This window comes from Onychostoma macrolepis, chromosome 11, assembly GCF_012432095.1.
Source record: "Onychostoma macrolepis isolate SWU-2019 chromosome 11, ASM1243209v1, whole genome shotgun sequence".
NCBI classification, from domain to species: Eukaryota; Metazoa; Chordata; class Actinopteri; order Cypriniformes; family Cyprinidae; genus Onychostoma; species Onychostoma macrolepis.
Window position 1 is genome coordinate 27,089,687 of NC_081165.1, and position 19,267 is coordinate 27,108,953.

Sequence of the window (19,267 nt, forward strand, 5' to 3'; positions counted from 1 at the left end):
ACAACCATCTACCGACCTCCAAATTGCACAATATTATATCATACAGGTTAAGATATCAAAAGAACTTCGTCAGCTCAAACACAGGATGGCCATTTCACATAGAAGTTTGTTGTTTTTTCAAAAAAACAAAACTATTAATTTGAAATACATGTGAAGAAGGCCTGTTACTTATCACTTAATTTGTTATAAAACTTAACATGACGTTCATTTGAGTGACCAACTATTTGTTATGTGCAAGACTTTCTGGAGATTTGACTCTAGTTTATATTTATCTCACTGAAAAGGGGTAACATCTAAATTAACTGGTTTTATTCAAGTCAAAATAAATATTTAATCACTTTATCAAGCTAAATACATCAATTCATTTCAAAAACGAACTTGTATGGGTTAAATACGGTAGAAACAGCTCTTTGAGGTAACGTTTGTGTAGTGTTTCGAGTCCAGGTAAGCATGAAGAGTCAGATTCCAGAATTTACAAATCAAAGATTTATTAGCATCAAAGTCCAACAGCAAACACAGCCTGCATGCCACATGGTTGCACACATTCAATAGTTCTTCTACAATCTACACCTTTTATAAGTACCAACTTAGTAACCCATAGTGCCCTCTTCTGGTGAATCAGTAATACAAGAACACAACATATTCCCCCATTACTTAAATCATACATTCCTCACGGAAACCAAAATTTAAAGTCAACACAATAGTTCCGTATTATTCACAGTAAAGTACATATTGATGAATAGCTTAGCAATACAGCATAACTGATTCTTAATATACCCATGGAACAATGCACCACTTTAGTAGTAGTTACTTTTAAAACTTAAGTAACATAATCCTGCAGCCAACGTGGATGTCGTCTTACACATGCTGAAACTCTTTCAGGAGCAGTTGAAGGATCTGTAGAAAGAGGAACTTGAATGGGTGAGTTTCATTTTTAAACAACACTCCAGAGGTAGAGGGACCCGAATGAAGGGGCAGGGCCACAAGTTCATTTTAGTGGAACATTCTATAGGTTCTAGGGTAGGAGATAAAAGAGATGCATGCCACTTTTTCCCATCTGACAACTGGTAAGTACAGTACATGAACCAATCTGACGAGTAATTTGCAAAGATTGAGAATTTTAAATGTCCTTTTGGAACATGAACTGGATTCCGTATATGCACTCAATCTCCCTGTTTGAAGTTAGGGGTACGAGCTCTTCATCTAGAGTCCGTATATGCTTTCATTTTCTTTTGAGACAGGGATACTTTCTGACTTGCAACACTTTTGCCGGTTACAGGAGGAGGAAGGATGTTCAGACAAATACGCATTTTCCTACCACAGAATAACTCAAATGGAGATAGTCCAGTAACAGAATGTGGAGTAGCACGGTAAGCTTGAAGAAATTGTGTTACTATTGGATTCCATGGCTTTCCAGACACAGATTGAATACAGCTCTTGAGCACACGATGAAATCTCTCAATGGCACCATTTGCAGCTGGATGATAGACTGATGTACATATATGTGCTTAGGGCATGTGCTGAGCAGCTCGCAGGGATCTTCACAGACATTTTCAATCTGTCCCTCACCCAAGAAACTGTGCCAACATGCTTTAAGTCCACATCCATTGTGCCAGTGCCGAAACACTCCTCCCTGACGTGCCTGAATGACTACCGCCCCGTAGCACTCACACCCATTGTTATGAAGTGCTTTGAGCGACTGGTCCTGGCACACCTCAAGAACTGCCTCCCACCCTCACTAGACCCACACCAATTTGCCTACCGTAGCAGTAGGAGCACGGAGGATGCAGTATGCACAGTGCTGCACTCGGTACTCACACACTTGGACAATAACAACACATATGTACGAATGTTGTTTGTTGACTTCAGCTCAGCATTCAACACTGTCATTCCCTCCAAGCTGACGACTAAATTTGGAGACCTGGGCATTAACACCTCCCTCTGCAACTGGATTATGGACTTTCTGACCAACAAACCTCAGCATGTTAGGTCAGGCCACACCTGCTCCACCACCATCACACTCCACACCGGCGTACCACAGGGCTGTGTGCTGAGCCCATTCCTCTACTCCCTCTACACCCATGACTGCAGGCCTGTGCATGGATCCAACACCATCAAGTTTGCAGATGACACCACAGTGATTGGCCTCAGAGACAACGATGAGACTGCCTACAGGGAGGAGGTACAGCACCTGGTCACATGGTGCTCTGACAAAAACCTGCTCCTTAATACAAAAGGAGCTTTTGTGGACTTCAGGAAGAAAAGAAGCACGCATGACCCCATCCACATTAACGGAATGGTTGTTGAACATGTCTCCAGCTTCAAGTTCCTGGGAACCCATATCTCGGAGGACCTGTCTTGGACCACAAACACCTCCAGCCTGGTCAAGAAGGCTCACCAGCGCCTCTTCTTTTTTAGGACACTGAAGAAGAACCAGTTATCTTCTGCCATCCAGGTGAACACTTCTACTGGTGTGTGATCGAGAACATCCTGACCAGTTGTATCTTCTCTTCTGAACACTCAATTCATCCCTTGGAAATAGGGATGTAGATTTTTATTAACAGCCATTGACGAAGAAGGCCATCCACCATCAATTTGTGTGCGTAACGAAGTCATTTCTGGACATGATGCAGAAGCAAACTCAGTTGAAGTTATAGCAGACATCTCAGAAGACAAAAATGCAACGAATTCAGGTTCTGCATCAGAAAGATCTTCTTCAGAAGCAGGCAAAGGCAATAGAGACAGACAGTTAGCAGTACGATTTTGAGAACCAGAACTGTAAATTACTTCATAGTTAAAACATAAGAGTCGTGCTGCCCAATATGCAATTCTCATTCCTGCTCGATCTGTACCTTTGGGAGAAAGAAGTACTGTTAAAGCTTGATGATCAGCAAGCGAAAAAAAAATATATATATATATACTTTATCAACTGCTGAACGCAAGTATTCAACAATTGGAAAAGAAGCCTTAGCATGTCTGGGCTGTCGAAAAATGGAGAATCTATATATATATATATATATATATATATATATATATATATATTCGAGCCCAAAGATAGATTGCTGGTGTTTTGTTGATGCACAACGATAACATGCACGAACTGATGAAGTCATCTTAGAAGCTTCAGCAGTCTTAAAAGTCTTTGAGGAAACAGAAGGCTTTGTAGATGCAGAGTATTTAGTTTTATACTGACCAACAGCTGCCATAGACTTTCCTTGTATTGCTTCCACAAGCACAAACGTCTGGTCTGATATGGTTTTAACTTGTTCACCAGCAGCTTCAATTTGAGTAGCAATTGTGAAGTCAGTCTCCAACAACAGTTTTTCTCTAATACGATGACTGGCCACATTTTCTACTAATTGATCACATAACATTTCATCAAGATTTGATCCAAACTCACATGTGGCTGCTAAATCTCAGAGGTTATATACTGTAGGACTGTTTCACCAGGTACTTGAGTTTGTTTTCTAAAAGCATGCCGCTCTGCAATTACATTCCATCAAGGAACAAAGTATGCTTGCAAAACCTCAATAGCTCCCTCCATCATCTCTCCTTGATTTGGCAAAGTATAAAATAATCTCTGACCTTCTGTGCCCAAACAATGAAGAAAGAGCTCTCTTTCGTGCAGCAGGCCATTCATCTCCGGATGCATTAACGACCAGTAAATAATTACTGAGCATCTTTAGCCAAACATCAAAGGGTATCGAAGGCTCACCAGGACATGGCAAGAATGGCGTAGGAAATGAAGCAACTACAGCCATCTTTCATTCATAAAGGTAAAATCCTCGTCGCCAATTTTGTAGTGTTTTGAGTCCAGGTAAGCATGAAGAGTCAGATTCCAGAAGTTACAATTCAAAGATGTATTAGTATCAAAGGCCAACAGCAAACACAGCCTGCATGCCACATGGCTGCACACATTCAATTGTTCTTCTACACCTTTTATAGGTAACCCATTGTGCCCTCTTCTGGTGAATCAGTAATACAAGAACACAACAGTTTGCAGCTTAACAGGTTTTTACAGTGTACTTGATACTAGTGTTGTATGGTCTTGGGCTTGAGACCGGACTTAAGACCATTTTTTTTGATGGTCTTGGTCTTGTCTCAGTATCGACCTCATTTGTACTCAGTCTTGTCTTGGTCTCAGACTAAGAGGACTCAGGATTTAGTTTGAAACCCGGTCAAGAACACAACTGCGGGGATATCACTAAATTATCGGATTTATTTACAACAATCATTAATGTGATTAGATGTAAAACCTCCTGCTTCAAATGCAATCAATAACTAATTAAATAACTAAATAACAAAAATAAATCATTTGATTTATACCAGTGGATCTCAAAATGTTTGACTTCACTGCCCCCCTATTAACAAATACCTTTGATTTTTACCTGTTTTAGTTCATTTTAATGCTTGTTTTGTTTTATTTTAAACAATTTTAAGTCCTCTTTAAGGCCCCCTTGGAAGTTTGTTGAGGCCCCATAGTGGGCCCCAGCCCCTGGCTGAGAACAAATGATTTATAATGTTATGTCGGGTCAGAAATTAATGCTGGACCGTCTCAAAAATGTCACCAAAATGAATACATACACCCACAAAATTCAAGATATTGTTGCAAAAAAAGTGCTTGAGAGTATAAGTGCTCTCCCTTTTTATATTATAATATGATATAATTAAAGGGGTCATCGGATGCAAAATTCACTTTACAAGTTGTTTGATCATAAATGTGTGTTGGAAGTGTGTGTACACATCCATCCTATAATGATAAAAATTCACCCAGTGGTTTTTTTTAATCCCTATTTTAAAATCCCCTTTCTCAAATCAGGCTGTTCTGAGATTCCTGTCAGAATGACGTAGTTCTGCACAAACCCCTCCCACGATAGTTGATTGACAAGTCCGTTTTACCTTAGACCCGCCCTGAGTGAGCTGAGAGCTGTCCGCCTCCGGTGCAGGGAAGATAAGATGTCTCAGATTGAGCGATTGAGGTGTTCTGTTGTTGTATGTAATAATGAATGAGTTATTTCATTACTTTAGTATTAACATTACTTTAGTTTTTGAAGGGAATGCGCTGATCCCTGATCTATGTTCGTGCGAATCATTTGTGATCCAACTTCATCCACAGAAGAAGTGAGTATAAGTGTTTTTTATGAATCTTTGCAAATCACCTTTCCTAATAATGTGCTAGTTAGCCAGTTTCATGGCTGAAGTTTACAGTCTGATCATCGCCCCATGGAAGAGAGGGGCGGGGTCAGCAGAGCTCATTAGCATTTTAAGCAACATGGACTAGAATGGCTTGCTCAAAACATAGCTGATTTTGACAGGATAAAAAGGGTGTTTTTACACTACCATTGAGAAATTTTAACCAAACTATGTTATAAACTTTTCATTAAGACCCTAAAGAATCATATCAACTTGTGGAAAATGGACATCCGATGACCCCTTTAAGCAATATCACGAGCAAGAGAACTGTTCTGAAAAAATAAATAAATAAAAATATTGCTTTTAAAAAACATTCAGTAAACAATTTTTAACATTATTTACGCATTTGTAATTGTACCAATTCAGATGCAGCTTCTGTGCCATCACTGCAGTGCAAGATTTTTATTGTTAGAGATTTCATTTGATAGGTAACAGCTCTGTAAGGGTCTTATTATTGTATTTAATGATTAAAAATAAGGCATTTCTCAGGCAGTAAATGTGGATCCTTCAGATTTGAGCAGTGCTGGTTCTCAACCTGCCTTGGTCTTGGGCTTGTCTTGGTCTCAACACACAATTGTCTTGGGCTTGGATTAGGTCGTCTTGGCTACAATACTACTTGATACCAAAAAACAAACCAGTGAGGAACAAAAAAATTACACAGTGACGTTGGCCCTCAAACACCTGAGAAACAGCAGATATGAGAGCAGACTTTGCGGTCACAATTTGTCTTTCCAAATGTAATTAACAGAGATTTAACATATTATAGCTGTAACTCAGCTTCTTATACATTCTGAGTATATTTTGAAGACTGGAAGCAATAAACCTGCCAAATTCAATCATTATTTGATCCTCAAAAGCACTTTGTGTAGCTGTCTGGTTCTTTGTAAACACGTTTTTGTATGCAGATTGACTGATATGAACGTGTGCATTCAAACTCAGATGTTGGGTAATGATTTAGGGGATCGGATTAAATATTATATTGTACTTGCAAAGTCATGTGTAATTAGACAGTCTGCACATGCTGTCTGAGGTTGAAACCAAATGTTGCTACAAAACCTGACGCTCATGTGGTCTGACTGAAAACCAGATGACAGACACAGGGGAAGTTACAGGGAAACTGCACAACTCCCAGGTACAAATGTGTCATTGTCAGAATTACTGATGGAAATTATATTAATCTTATATCTCTATTAAAAAGAGAACCGCTCCGAAGTAAGTATATGAGAGACTTTAAAGGGGTCATATGATGCGATTTCAAGTTTTCCTTTCTCTTTGGAGTGTTGCAAGCTGTTTGTGCATTGATAAGATCCCTGAAGTCTCAAATCCAAAGAGATATTCTTTATAAAAGTTAAGACTCGACCACGCCCCCCAAAAACAGCTCATTCAAACAGGCCCCAACATGTCTACGTCACGGTGTGGGAAGATTTGCAAAACACCGCCCAAATGTATACGCAATGAAAGGCGGAACTATTATTCTTTCTGTAGTGTTGTTGCTGCCGCCGGCACCATGTCCTGGAGACGCTGTTTCATTGTGAAACGATACTACTTTGTTTGGGCTTCCAAAAGAGGACACAACTAGAAATCAATGGTTAAGTTGTATTTACAACACTGTTCCAGAACAGTTCAACCCAAATATTAGAGTGTGTGCAGCGCATTTTACAGAGGACTGTTTCCTGAATGATTCTCTATTTTGAAAAGCTCGAATCGAATCGCGTACCGCAAACCATTTGGATCAGACAGGGACTTTGGAATCGGAACTCGTATCGGGAATCATTTGATCCAGATTGGAACTTCCGAGAGGGTTCGCAAATCATTTTATTTCAAAGCGGGTATAGCGAATAATTTAACTCGGATCGGAACTTCAAATCACGAATCATGATTTTTCAAGGCAAAACACGTAGGCCTACATAGTTACATTAACTCTAATATATCAATAAAAAGACATAAGAATTTAAACCTTTATCCAGTGTTCAGATTTCTGTTCTGGAAACCTATGCAAATGAGCGCATTTAATTAGATAATGCATAATTTGCACATTTAAACATATTTCGGAAAACTTATAAAAAACAAATGTCTTGATGTGCCATGATTAATGAACATGGTGAGATAAAATTTTTACACTGCTCACCTATAGTAACTTACCTTAAGTACGGCAAGAGTAAGCCTAATAATACTAAATAAAATCACTCACTATATAGAAACTGTCATGTCCAAGTTGCTCAAATGTTTTTTTTTTTTTTTTTGGTGAGGCTGCAGCGCCCTCTTGTGACCGAAATCAACAACAGATCAAGTGCACAGAATGAATACCAATTTTTTATTGATCAAGAAACTGAAGATGACAAATGCTTCACCATAAGGACAACCTTCGGACAGGAAAAAAAAAAAAAAAATTAATATATATATTAATATATATATTTCAAAACAAATCTCACACAGGTTCTAGAGCAGTCCGTCTACGTCTCCTACAGTGATGCAGCCGCATGTGAGCAGACTAGAGGAACAGAAACAGGTTTAGTTCACATTTTGTTAAAGTTCGGCCCCTTTCAGACAAACTGTACATTGGCATCACAACTTTTGTACAAACAAACTGCGATTCATTCTTGCATAACGCACAGCTCATATTCTTCTGCGCAAAATTGCATCTCCAGTGTTTTCTTTCTAAAAGACATTGTGCACTTCATAACTTAAACTGTTAGCTTATAAAACAAAACAAAAAAAAAGTCATGATATATTAAAAATCCATTGAGCAACAGCATTGTTACAGCTAGCTTTGACACATCTTTAATACATTACTGGTATCAAATACTTCAACAGGCTGAACATTTGCATCTCCAAACAGTTTCTTGTACAATTTTACAAAAATACCCGCACCGCTCTTTACTTCACTGCCAAATGCTGAAGAGACTTCACTTCATTAACTCAATAAGAAGCCGGTGAGGGAGCCCTAAAAACGGGACAGAACCAGAAACGAAGAAATGACCTTCCTTTGGATATACAAAGCTGCTTTTCAATATCTTTTGTGCTCACGTTCATCACAGAACATTCACACACACCGCTCATCATCGACGATATCCAAGACACAAATTGACTTCAGTATCTCCAGCGTGTAGCTACGACTCCCAAACCAAACCGCGCACAAAGCTACAGCTTTCATAGGTTACCATTTGTGTCTTCATCGATGAGAAATGTGGAATCCCGAAGGAAAACAAGTAAAAATGACAGATGACGAACAAGGAAACACACAGATGTAAACATTTTTATCGTTTGGAAAATAAAAGAACACCTGAGGCTGTTCGATTTCAATTCTCAAGTCACTTTGTGCCATTTTAGTACCAGTTATTTGCTGAATCCAGTATATTGCGTGTTCATGAACCGGTAACAGATCCTCCTAAGATTCATCTTCATCACCAGCTTTTTTTCCCACAAAGTCTCTAGTTTTTAACTTTGAGGATACAGTAACAGAAACGAAAAAATAAAAACCATCAGTGCAAAACTCACAGTAAACTGACATCAGACTAGATCTGCCATCAAGATCATTTTCAGACATGATGAAACACTTTCAGGAGTGTCGCTCTGACCTTTTGGGTCACAAAAACTACTGCAAAATGTAATTCTAGGCTGATAATAAAAGAAAACAACCTGGCACATCAATCTAGAGGAATCGTGTGCAGCAGCAGGTATGAAAACATGAAATACTGTAATAATAATAATAATAATAATTACAGACATTAGTCGGGGTAGATGTCCTGTTTAATTTCACTCATAAACAAATTAATTCATGAAACACCAGCAGTGAACCTCTAAACTGATCGTTATTAGATTGGAATTATTAACACTCATTTGTTCTGCTTGTGTCTCATATTTATACGTTCCTTCACCTGACTAAGGTCTGTAATGTACTGCAAAATGAAACTGGTTTGTACATCAGATCTGTACATGTTGTTGACATGCATGTTTAATCCCTTAAAAGGTCAGTTTTCTTTAAGAAAACAATCTGGTTCCTGTTTTATATTGACAATATGCCACTCTAAAACATGATTGGCTCCAATAGAAACCTCTCAGACTGGGATTTCCATCAGTTCTTGATGGATTAAAGGAATAGAGTTCACCCAATTTACTGAAAATGTACTCAGGCTGTTCAAGGTGAGTGTGTTTCTTCATCAGATTTGGAGAAATGTAGCATTTCATCACTTGCTGAGCAATGGATGCTCTGCAGTGAATGGGTGCCGGCAGAATGAGTCAAAATAGCTGATAAAAACATCACAAATAATCCACACCACTCCAGTCCATCAGTTAACATCTTGAGAAGACAAAAACTGAAACAAATCCATCAAGATGGAGTGGTGTGGATTATTGTGATGTTTTTATCAGCTGTTTGGACTCTCATTCTGACGGCACCCATTCACTGCAGAGCATCCATTGAAACAAAGTCATCTACATCTTGATGGCCTGAGGGTGAGGACTTAGTAATCACATTTTCATTTTTGGGTGAACTATTTCTTTAAGACAGATATAATGGAGACCGGCTGCAACAAAACCCTCAAGTTAAGCATGATAATTCTTCACTTGATCATTTTCTTTTATGAATTAGAATTAAGTGTTATCTCAGCTTGGGGTTCATTGCAACCTCTAGCGATGAGTCTTCAGTGGTGGTTTTTGGCTACAAGCCGTTATTATTTCTCATCTAGCTCGCTAAAACTGGAGCGACGTCGTTTGTTGCTGCGGCGTATCGACAGTCAGATGCTTCATGTGACGGCTACATTTCTCTTAATATTAGTACTTGGATTAGATCAATCTCACCAGGTTTAACTACACAACTAGAAAATAAATAAAAAACTCAGTCAGTCGTTAACAACTAAGCTAGTGCTGTCAAACGATTAATCACATCCAAAGTAAAAGTTTTTATTTACATAACATATCTGTGTGTACTATGTATATTTATTATGTTGATATAAATACACACACACATACAGTATATATTTTGAAAATATTTGCATGTATATATATATATATATATATATATACATATACACACATACACACACACACACACATAATAAATATACACAGTACAAACACATATACTATGTAAACAAAAACTTTTATGTTGGATGCGATTAATCACGATAGCACTAAACTAATCGCCATATTTCTCCCAAAACATTTCGTACAAAAGCAGGCACCAAACAAGAGCCTGTTTTTCACTAGCTGTCCTCGTTTACACGATCCAAACTACAGGGATTTGCTTTCTAAACTAAGATCTGAATTGGCAGTTTCCCGATAAAACGCATTTGGTAAACTACAAATCTTCTCAAACACCTCGAATCGCTGATTCTCCATCGCTGTTTTGCATCTAGTCCGTAAGGTCATGTTATGAGCGGCGAGTGGTTTCTACTGCGCTACGAGGACGGGAACGTCAGTACTCCGTTGCAGGCAGACAAACACATCCGTTAAAGGCAAAAATAGCGTTAAAAATACCAAAACGTAAGAATATGGGTCATTCAGTGACAACACAAACACACAGCGCGTCTCTGGAAATACTGTACATCGGGGAGAAGTTCAAATCGGAGCGCAAAGAATTCAAGAACGCCACCGCTGTAGTCATTTCAATGGCGGCGACAGGAGAGTCAGTCAGTCTGTTAGTGTTCTGTACAGTTAACGCAGTCTAAAGCCGACGGATTTCAAGCCGAATTCTGACGATACGCTCTTGCTATTGCACGTTTCCTTTGGAATGCCAGATCCAATCATTTAGGCAAAGAACAAGAAAAAGCGAGCAAATAAAGCCGGCGACGTCAACTAGGAAATCTATCGCTGTTAAGGCGAATCATGGGAGAAAGAGCGCGACAAAAAACAGGACATTTTCCCATCCGTTATTCCATTTCCTGAGGCATTTTTTTTGATCCAAACTTGGAATTTTTTCGAAAAGGGAAATCTTGCAATCGGTTTTGAGCTTCCAAACGAGCAGTCGCCGGAGTGTTCATGCACATGTGCGAAATGGTTTGTAAGCGTGTGCTTATGTACAGTCTGAGTGTTTTGGCAGACGTGGGTTTCTAAGGTGCTGATGTTTGGAGCCAGTTCACAGCGTTCGACGGGGACAAACAGACATGTGCGGATGGAGGCCTTGTGATCGGGTCTTTGTCGTTCTCTCGGCTGTGGCTAGTGGTGGACCTCGTTGGCGATGAGACTGTCCTCTCCGGACTGGAAGTCGGCTTCGTTTAGGCTGCTCCCGGCGTTGATCATCTCCTCGTCCTGCGAGGACCCCTGGCCGTCGTCCTCTCCGCTGCCTGCTCCGGTCTCGTCAGAGTTTGGGTCCTGCAGGACCTGAGCGATGTACATCTGCTGCTGAAAACAGACGCACAATAGTCATAAAAAGATCCGTCAGTTTAAATATGAATGAAATGGAAAACAGGATTGTCTTTGATTTGAATCTCACATTTATTCTTATTCTTGTTGATTTTGGGCCGAAATATGATCTCTAAGAAATATCAATATAAAAATATTGAAAATGAAGCATGAAGTTATATTTTGCATAAAGCCTGTTTTGTGTCAATATTTCAGTAACAAAGCACATTTTCACTCAAATTTTCACTAGTGTAATGCACAAATAATACATTAATAACAATAATAAAGATGATAATTCAGACAATTTTTTGTATTATTAAAATCAGCTATTTAATTATGTATCACTTGTACTTTAAAAACATAATATAAATTAAAACGTAATTTAAATATTATCATCATAATCAATAATAGCAACAATACATCATGTTTTTATTATTCAAATCAGCAATTTAATTCTGTACAACAAATACTACTTTTACGTTTCAGTTTATAGTAATAAAATACTATAAATTAAAATGTAGTTTAAATATTATTATTAATTAGGTATTTAGAATTTATCAAAATAATAATACATGCACAATGTCTTAAAATCAGTAATTGAATTCTGCATAAACTGTAAAAATAAATTCAATTATTTAATTTTAAACAATAAAATAATTACGTTGAAATTAAATATAAATTACTATAAATGTTTTTATTGTTAAAATCACATTATTCAAATCAATTTTATATTGTACAAAAAAATAAAATACTACCCATATATTAGTAGTACTTACAGTGTACAAAATATAAACAAAGTAAATTAAACATCATTTAAATGTATTATTAATAAGTATAAGAATAGGAACAAAACGATAACTTGATTTTTTTTTCATTAAGTTACTGAGAACTGGTGGAGAGAGGGGTAAATGTGCTTAATTTTCATGAAAATAATAAAAATTTGGAGATCTTGATGATGTTAAAATAGAAAGTTTACTTTTCAAAGTTAAATAGAAACACAGCCATTTAACGGGTGAAAAATGACCATGAAAAACTCAATTCTGACCGTTTTCGGTTGAGGAAACCACGACTAACTTCACACTGGGAATGTACCTGAGATTTGTTGGAGGGTGAGGATCTAGCAGGACGTCCGTTCTCCACTCCGTCGATCTCCGTGTCCTTGGTATCGATCTGTAACGAGACAGAGGTGCTGGTGAGCGTTTCTGCTCTGGGACAGGTGACAGTCTACCTGAGCTACCCTTGCCGCCCGGTGGACTGTACTGTGAGCTCATACCTGCAGGACCGCAACCCGTACCTTGTAGTTGTGCGCGCTGAGGTACTTGAAGTGACCGAAGCACACGTGCGACAGGCAGACCACGATGGTGATGATGAGCACCACGAAGGTAAACATGGACGTCGGGGTCAAAAACCCTGAGAAACCAGAGGAAGCAAGCCACGTTTGGATGGTACTTTAAAGTAAGATGTGAATAGGGTAAAAACGTAGGATATTTGTGACCCTGGACCACCATACCAGTCATAAGGGTCAATTTTTTGAAAATGTATAATTTTGACCCATACAATGTATTGTAGGCTATTGCTATAAATATACCTGTGCTGCTTATGACTGCTTTTGTGCTGCAGGGTCATATATTTGAGTGAACGCACCTGTCCGCACGGTGGAGAAGAACAGCAGCCAGAAGAGGCAGAGGATTGGGGCGGCCACCACTTGATTGACGGCTCCCGAGTGGATCTTTTTGTCGAGTTTGGAGGGCAGGTAAGCATAGTACATGTTGTACCGGTCCACCAGGTGCTTCAGGAGCATGTACATCAGTCCTGAGGATAACAGATTACATTAAATTATATTACAGTGTGTTGCATATGAACTCATCTGCTCGGAGCTTCTGTCTCCTATAACATCCATTTGAAACCATTCTCCTAAACTTTTAATAAGAAGCTGTTGTCAAAAAAAAGAAAAGCTTTGAGAACCCCTGTGGTTTTGTGTCAAAATAAAAGCTTGATTTAACATTTGAAATTGGAAGAAATTAAGACAACAAAAAATATTAGTAGCGCAAATGTACACTGTAAAACAAATTTATATTTATCAATAGTGTGTATATATTTAAAAACAACACACATCATTTATATCTAGATTACAAAATATTATGTAACATTTTTATACATTTACAATAATATTTATGTAATATTTCTAGTAATGTCTTGTTTAAAATTCATTCAATAATAATAATAATAATAATTATTATTATTATTATTATTATTATTATTATTATTATTGTATAACTGAATTGAGATATAATGAACTGATATCAACCTGAAGCTTTAAAAAATAAAAATAAATAATAATAATAATAATAATAACGATTTGAGATGGCTAAAATAATACTGATTGCCATTTTTCTGAAAAAAATTATGATTATAGGTTAGATTATATAGATAAGTTTTAGTAAAATTTTAGTTGTGTATTTTTGTAATTATTATTAGTTTTTGTTACACTGGTGTATAGACGAGCTCAGACTAACGAATATGAACGAAAGGCCACAAATCTACTATTGTAATCTCACGAGGACTGTCTTAGCATCTTTCAAGCGACAAAACATCAGCCTGTTGTGTGTTTTCATTTCAGATGCAACATGTGATATCAATTTGTGCAGACGGGCGGTCGTGAGGTTAATCGCGTGTCAGATGTGAACCGCTGAGTCCGAAATGAGCATCTCCGTCTGCGCTTACAGTGTGGGCTGAGAGATGTAAATAAAGTTTCCTCCGCAGAATGAGTCACACACCGCCAGCTTGATGAATGCCTGTGTGTATGTGTGTGTGTGTGTGTGGGTGTGCTTCTGAGAGACTTCTAGAAATAATGTGAGCATACAAAAGCTCAGCGACAGAAAACAAAGATTACTGCTCAAATGCAGCAAGTCTTCCCTGTTTGTGTGCTTTTGCAATGAATATGCAGGCAGAGGATCTATATTTAATCTGACACACGGCATGTAGGCAGGTGGTTCGGCTGGCGCAGCTTGCGTTTTCCATTGTTGAAGCTGCATGCAGACATGCGGCCAGCAGGAGGCGCTCTGGACACACACACACACACACACACGCGCGCTCTCTTTCGGTCATGTCATTCACAGCGTTTCTCCCTGTATCCTCTCTTTCATCCTTGTTCCTCGGTCTCCCTCTCTCTGATTGGCTGTCAGGCTGTGGTTTCGTGAATGGGCTGATGTGGGAGTGGGCGTGGCCTGACTCACCGAAGGGGACGATGATTGGGCAGGTGATGCTGTACGTCATAACGACGGTGAAAACGCACATCATCCAGGCGTAGGCGGCTCCGAACTGAAACTCGTAGGCTTGATGCTGCGCACACACACACACACACACACACGTTACAAAACTAAACACAACAGACTGGAATCAAATCCAGACGAACAGCAGGTAAAAATAACTCATTGTGGGAGGATGAATCTCACAAAACTTGTCAAAAACACAAAAAAATTTATTCCTCCACCAAAAGGAAAAAAAAAAGATTTTTTTTTGCTTAAAAAGGAAATCAATTTCAATGTTCACTTAATACAATTAATTAATATTATAAGGACTATTAAGATTTTTTTAGACCAATGTGACATTTTCATGACAAATGAGCACATTTTACATCATTACTGTAATGCAAATAAATAAATGAATACATTTTAAAAAATAAAATTAATTAATTGTAAAGTGTTTAAACAATGGTAATATTTGTTGGTCTGCCTTTAAATAATGTTGGTTTAAATAAACAAAAAACAAACAAACAAACAAATAAAATTAATTCAATATTATGACTTGATTTAAATATATAAATGAATAAATGCTTAGATAAAATACGGTAAATTAAATAAATTAATAAATATATGAATGACAATAAAATACAATTTAATAAATGAATGACTGACTCACTGAATGAATACACAGATAAATAAAATACAATTAAATGAATTAATAAAATAAGGTAAAGTGTATTTGGCTAAAATGTGTTTAATATTCATGAAGATAATATCACAATGCAAAAACAATTTAATGGTCCTAAAAACGTTTTATTTTCTTTATGCAAAATATAATTTCAGATTTTTTCTATGTATTTTGGGATGATGCATGACCCAGATGCTCCTGTCATGTTTTGCTGGATTCACCTGAGCATTAATGATATAAGGGCATTATTCATGTCAATGGTTTGAAAGGTCGACAGGTGCATCTTTTCGTACCCGTTTGACGTTGCGTCTCTCCGCGGCCGAGCGAGCCAAACACAGCCGGATCATGTACATGAGCAGACCGGGAATCCGCAGCAGATCCATGGCGTTTCCGATGAACGCCGACGCAATGACGTAATTCACAAAAAATGCTCCGTTATCAGGGAGGAAGACACACCTGAAATTACGGATGAAATGAGTTAATCAGCACCTCAATATATGCACTAAATCAAAACCATAAAAACTAAAAGCAGGTTTGTAAACAGTTAACAACATTCAGAATTCAGTTCATTAATGAACTGAATATTTAAATAAAACGTTACAAGTGATAAGAAAGTTTAAGTATTTAAAAAATTTAAATAATCAAAATATTGAGAAGTTCAGTTCATTAATATAGGAGTATTTAAATGAAATGCTACAATTGGCAAGAAAGTTTAAGCATTAAAAAAAAAAAGCATTCAGAAGTTCAATACATAAATCTAAACATTTCAATAATACAATTCTACAACTGGTAATAAAGTTTAAGCATTTAAAAATAAAAGAAAATCTGAACAACTAAAACATTCAGAATTTCAGTTAATTAATATATGAATATTTAAATAAAATGCTACAAGAAAGCAAGAAACACATTTGAAGCAGCAAGAACGTTTGTTAAGCATTTCAAAACAATAAAATACAATTAAATATGTAAATTAAACATTTAGGATATTTATAATATTAGATCATTAATATATGAATATTTAAAATGTTACAAGTGGCAAGCAAGTTTAAGCATCTCAAAAAAAAAAAAAAAAATCACAATTTCAGTTAAGTAAAATATGAATATTGAAAGAAAATGATACAAGTGGCAAGAAAGTGTAAGCATTTAAAATGAAAATCAAAATATTGAGAAGTTCAGTTCATTAATATACGAGTATATAAATAAAAATGCTGCAATTGGCAAGAAAGTTTAAGCATTTCAAAACAATAAAATAAAATGAACTTAAAACATTCAGAATTTCAGTTAAGTAATATATGAATATTTAAATAAAATAAATTAAAATAAAATAAACAATTAAAAAGATTCAAAAGTTCTATTCATTAATATATGCATATTTAAATTAAATGCTACAATTGGCAAGAAAGTTTAAGCATTTCAACAACAACAAAAAAACCTAAACATTCAGAAGTTCAATACATAAATCGAAATATTTCAATAATACAATTCTACAACTGGCAATAAAGTTTAAGCATTTAAAAATAAAATAAAACATTCAGAATTTCAGTTCATTAATATGAATATTTTAATAAATAAAATGCTACAACTGGCAAGAAAGTAATTCAAAACAAAATAAAATAAAAGATGAAATGAAATAAAATAAAATGAAATTTAAAAAAAAAAAAAAAAAAAAAAAGAAGAACTTACTCAAATCTGACGGTGGCTTCGGCCAGGAATTTTTTGTCAAACAGCCAGCGGAAGAAAACATCCAAACTAACACAGAGAAGAACATTTAGAGATATGAAACTGTCATCTGAAGTTCAACACTTGGGGTTTGTGATTTCAACAAGCCTTTATCTTGAAGAGTGCTAGCAATCATCACCAGCAAACTAATGATGTTTAATGTATTAAAAAGCTACTAATAATAGTAAAATCATTCACCAAGCTTCTGCACCAAACATCAGCACAAATACTGTCTCACAGAGACGTCTGCATCAGAGCTTCAGGCATATACTCAGATGAGTCCCATGACAGATATAAATAATGACTTAAATATGCAATTACAGATTCAAATAATCCTCCCACATCCACAGGGTCTCTCACCCTCATCACAAATGTAAAGATCTCAGACGGTACCTGCTGAGACCCAGAGAAGGCAGCAAGAGAACCATGAAGATCAGGAAAGTGTAGCACTTGTGCATGGTGGTCCTGTTCTCGCCCGACCTGAGAAACACACCAGACTTAACACCTGACACTCTTCAGAGCAGATGTGTGACCCTGCACCACAAAACCAGTCATAAGAGTCTATTTTTTGAAACTGAGATTTTTGAGCTGAATAAATAATCTTTCCATTGATGTATGGTTTGTTAGGATCGGACAATATTTGGCTGAGATACAACTATTTGAAAATCTGGAATCTGAGGGTGCAAAAAAAATCTAAATATTGAGAAAATCACCTTTAAATTTGTCCAAATGAAGTTCTTAGCAATGCATATTACTAATCAAAAATTAAGTTTTGATATTTTTATAGTAGTAAATTTACAAAATATCTTCATGGAACGTGATCTTCACTTAATATCCAAATGATTTTTTGGCATAAAAGAAAAATGGATAATTTTGACCCATACAATGTATTGTTGGCTATTGCTACAAATACATCTGTGCTACTTATGACTGCTTTTGTGCTCCAGGGTCACAAACCTGATTTGAGTTGAGTTGTGTGGGATTGTGGGATTGTACCTGGTCCAGTGGGCTTCGAAGAAGGCGGAGTAGTAGACGATGGTGGGCAGCAGGGCGGAGAAGGCCCACAGGAGCAGCGTGGGGAAAAACTGGGTGATGATCGGGTTCTAGACACAAACACAGACACATCAGCAAGTGTTTACATTCACAACACATGCTTTCATCCATCCTCTCCGAACACCTGTCTCGGTATATCAGCAAAATAATAATGGAAACCTTGTTTGGGTGAATTAAGCAAATAATAAGAAAATATTTTGGCAAAAATAAATAAAGCCTGTTTTAGGACCATTGAGATTTATTGCATTTTAAACCTTGAGTATCTATCTATCCATCCATCTATCCATCCATCTTGATTTAGAACTACTCAGTTATTATAGTAATTTAACTAACTAAAATAAAATGTATTTAAAAATAATGTATCATTATGGTTATTATTATTATTATTATTGTGACTATAATAACAACAACAACAAGTATAATTAATTAAAATTTAGTACTTTTATAGTATTGGTGTTTTTATTACCGATTCATAACCTATTTTAAAGCTGCAGTCCATAAGTTTTGCTGCTTTGTCGCCATCAATGTTTGAAAACCTGGAACTGCAGCTTTTTGCGGAATTATCTTCCTTGCATGGGGTTGTGAGTCGGCACGGCTCCAGCGCGGACTAATCTAATGTTTTGAAGAGTATGTGTAGCTGTCAGTCTACACCGGTGTGGATGTTTACTGTACTTAGGAATCATAGATTCTAGCCTACGTCTTGAATATATGACCCAAATAATAATTTTCACCGTATTTTGCCATCTGAACAAGTCTGCCACGTTTGTTCTGACCAACTGAGGAAAAAAGCATTACCATAAATTTCGCTACTAATGGCGATTTAATCTAAAGATCGATTAGCTCATATCACATCTAACCATGCAAATTATTATTATTGTTGTAATTTATTCTCAAATTATTAATGTTAACAACATCAGCATTGCGTGACTGAGTATAGTGTGTATTAACGTGTAGATTTAAATTTCTGTACAGTCTAATCTCTAATTGTCATACCATTCGAATTTCATATTTAGAAATTCTTTTAACA

At 36.7% G+C, this 19,267-nt stretch overlaps 1 protein-coding gene and 1 long non-coding RNA gene across 4 annotated transcripts in view; both read right to left on the reverse strand.

Moving 5' to 3' along the window:
• Positions 1 to 471: 471 nt before the first annotated feature.
• Positions 472 to 9,548, reverse strand: LOC131549151 (uncharacterized). The gene is made up of 2 exons (XR_009273341.1): positions 3,586 to 9,548; positions 472 to 897 (listed from the first exon to the last, which is right to left on the reverse strand). It is a non-coding gene; the product is annotated as an uncharacterized LOC131549151 (long non-coding RNA).
• Positions 9,549 to 9,575: 27 nt separating this feature from the next.
• LOC131549152 (CSC1-like protein 2) overlaps positions 9,576 to 19,267 on the reverse strand; it is a 50,068-nt gene continuing 40,376 nt past the window's right edge. For 2 of the 3 annotated variants that reach the window (XM_058791008.1, XM_058791006.1), the window contains 9 exons: positions 18,184 to 18,290; positions 17,581 to 17,667; positions 17,152 to 17,217; positions 15,762 to 15,924; positions 14,772 to 14,877; positions 13,180 to 13,347; positions 12,830 to 12,945; positions 12,628 to 12,705; positions 9,576 to 11,535 (listed from right to left, as the gene is read on the reverse strand). In XM_058791008.1, coding sequence (XP_058646991.1) covers positions 11,350 to 11,535; positions 12,628 to 12,705; positions 12,830 to 12,945; positions 13,180 to 13,347; positions 14,772 to 14,877; positions 15,762 to 15,924; positions 17,152 to 17,217; positions 17,581 to 17,667; positions 18,184 to 18,290 — 1,077 coding nt within the window. In that variant the 3' untranslated portion in view covers positions 9,576 to 11,349. The remainder of the gene's footprint in view (positions 11,536 to 12,627; positions 12,706 to 12,829; positions 12,946 to 13,179; positions 13,348 to 14,771; positions 14,878 to 15,761; positions 15,925 to 17,151; positions 17,218 to 17,580; positions 17,668 to 18,183; positions 18,291 to 19,267) is intronic. The other variant, XM_058791007.1, reaches the window with a different exon arrangement.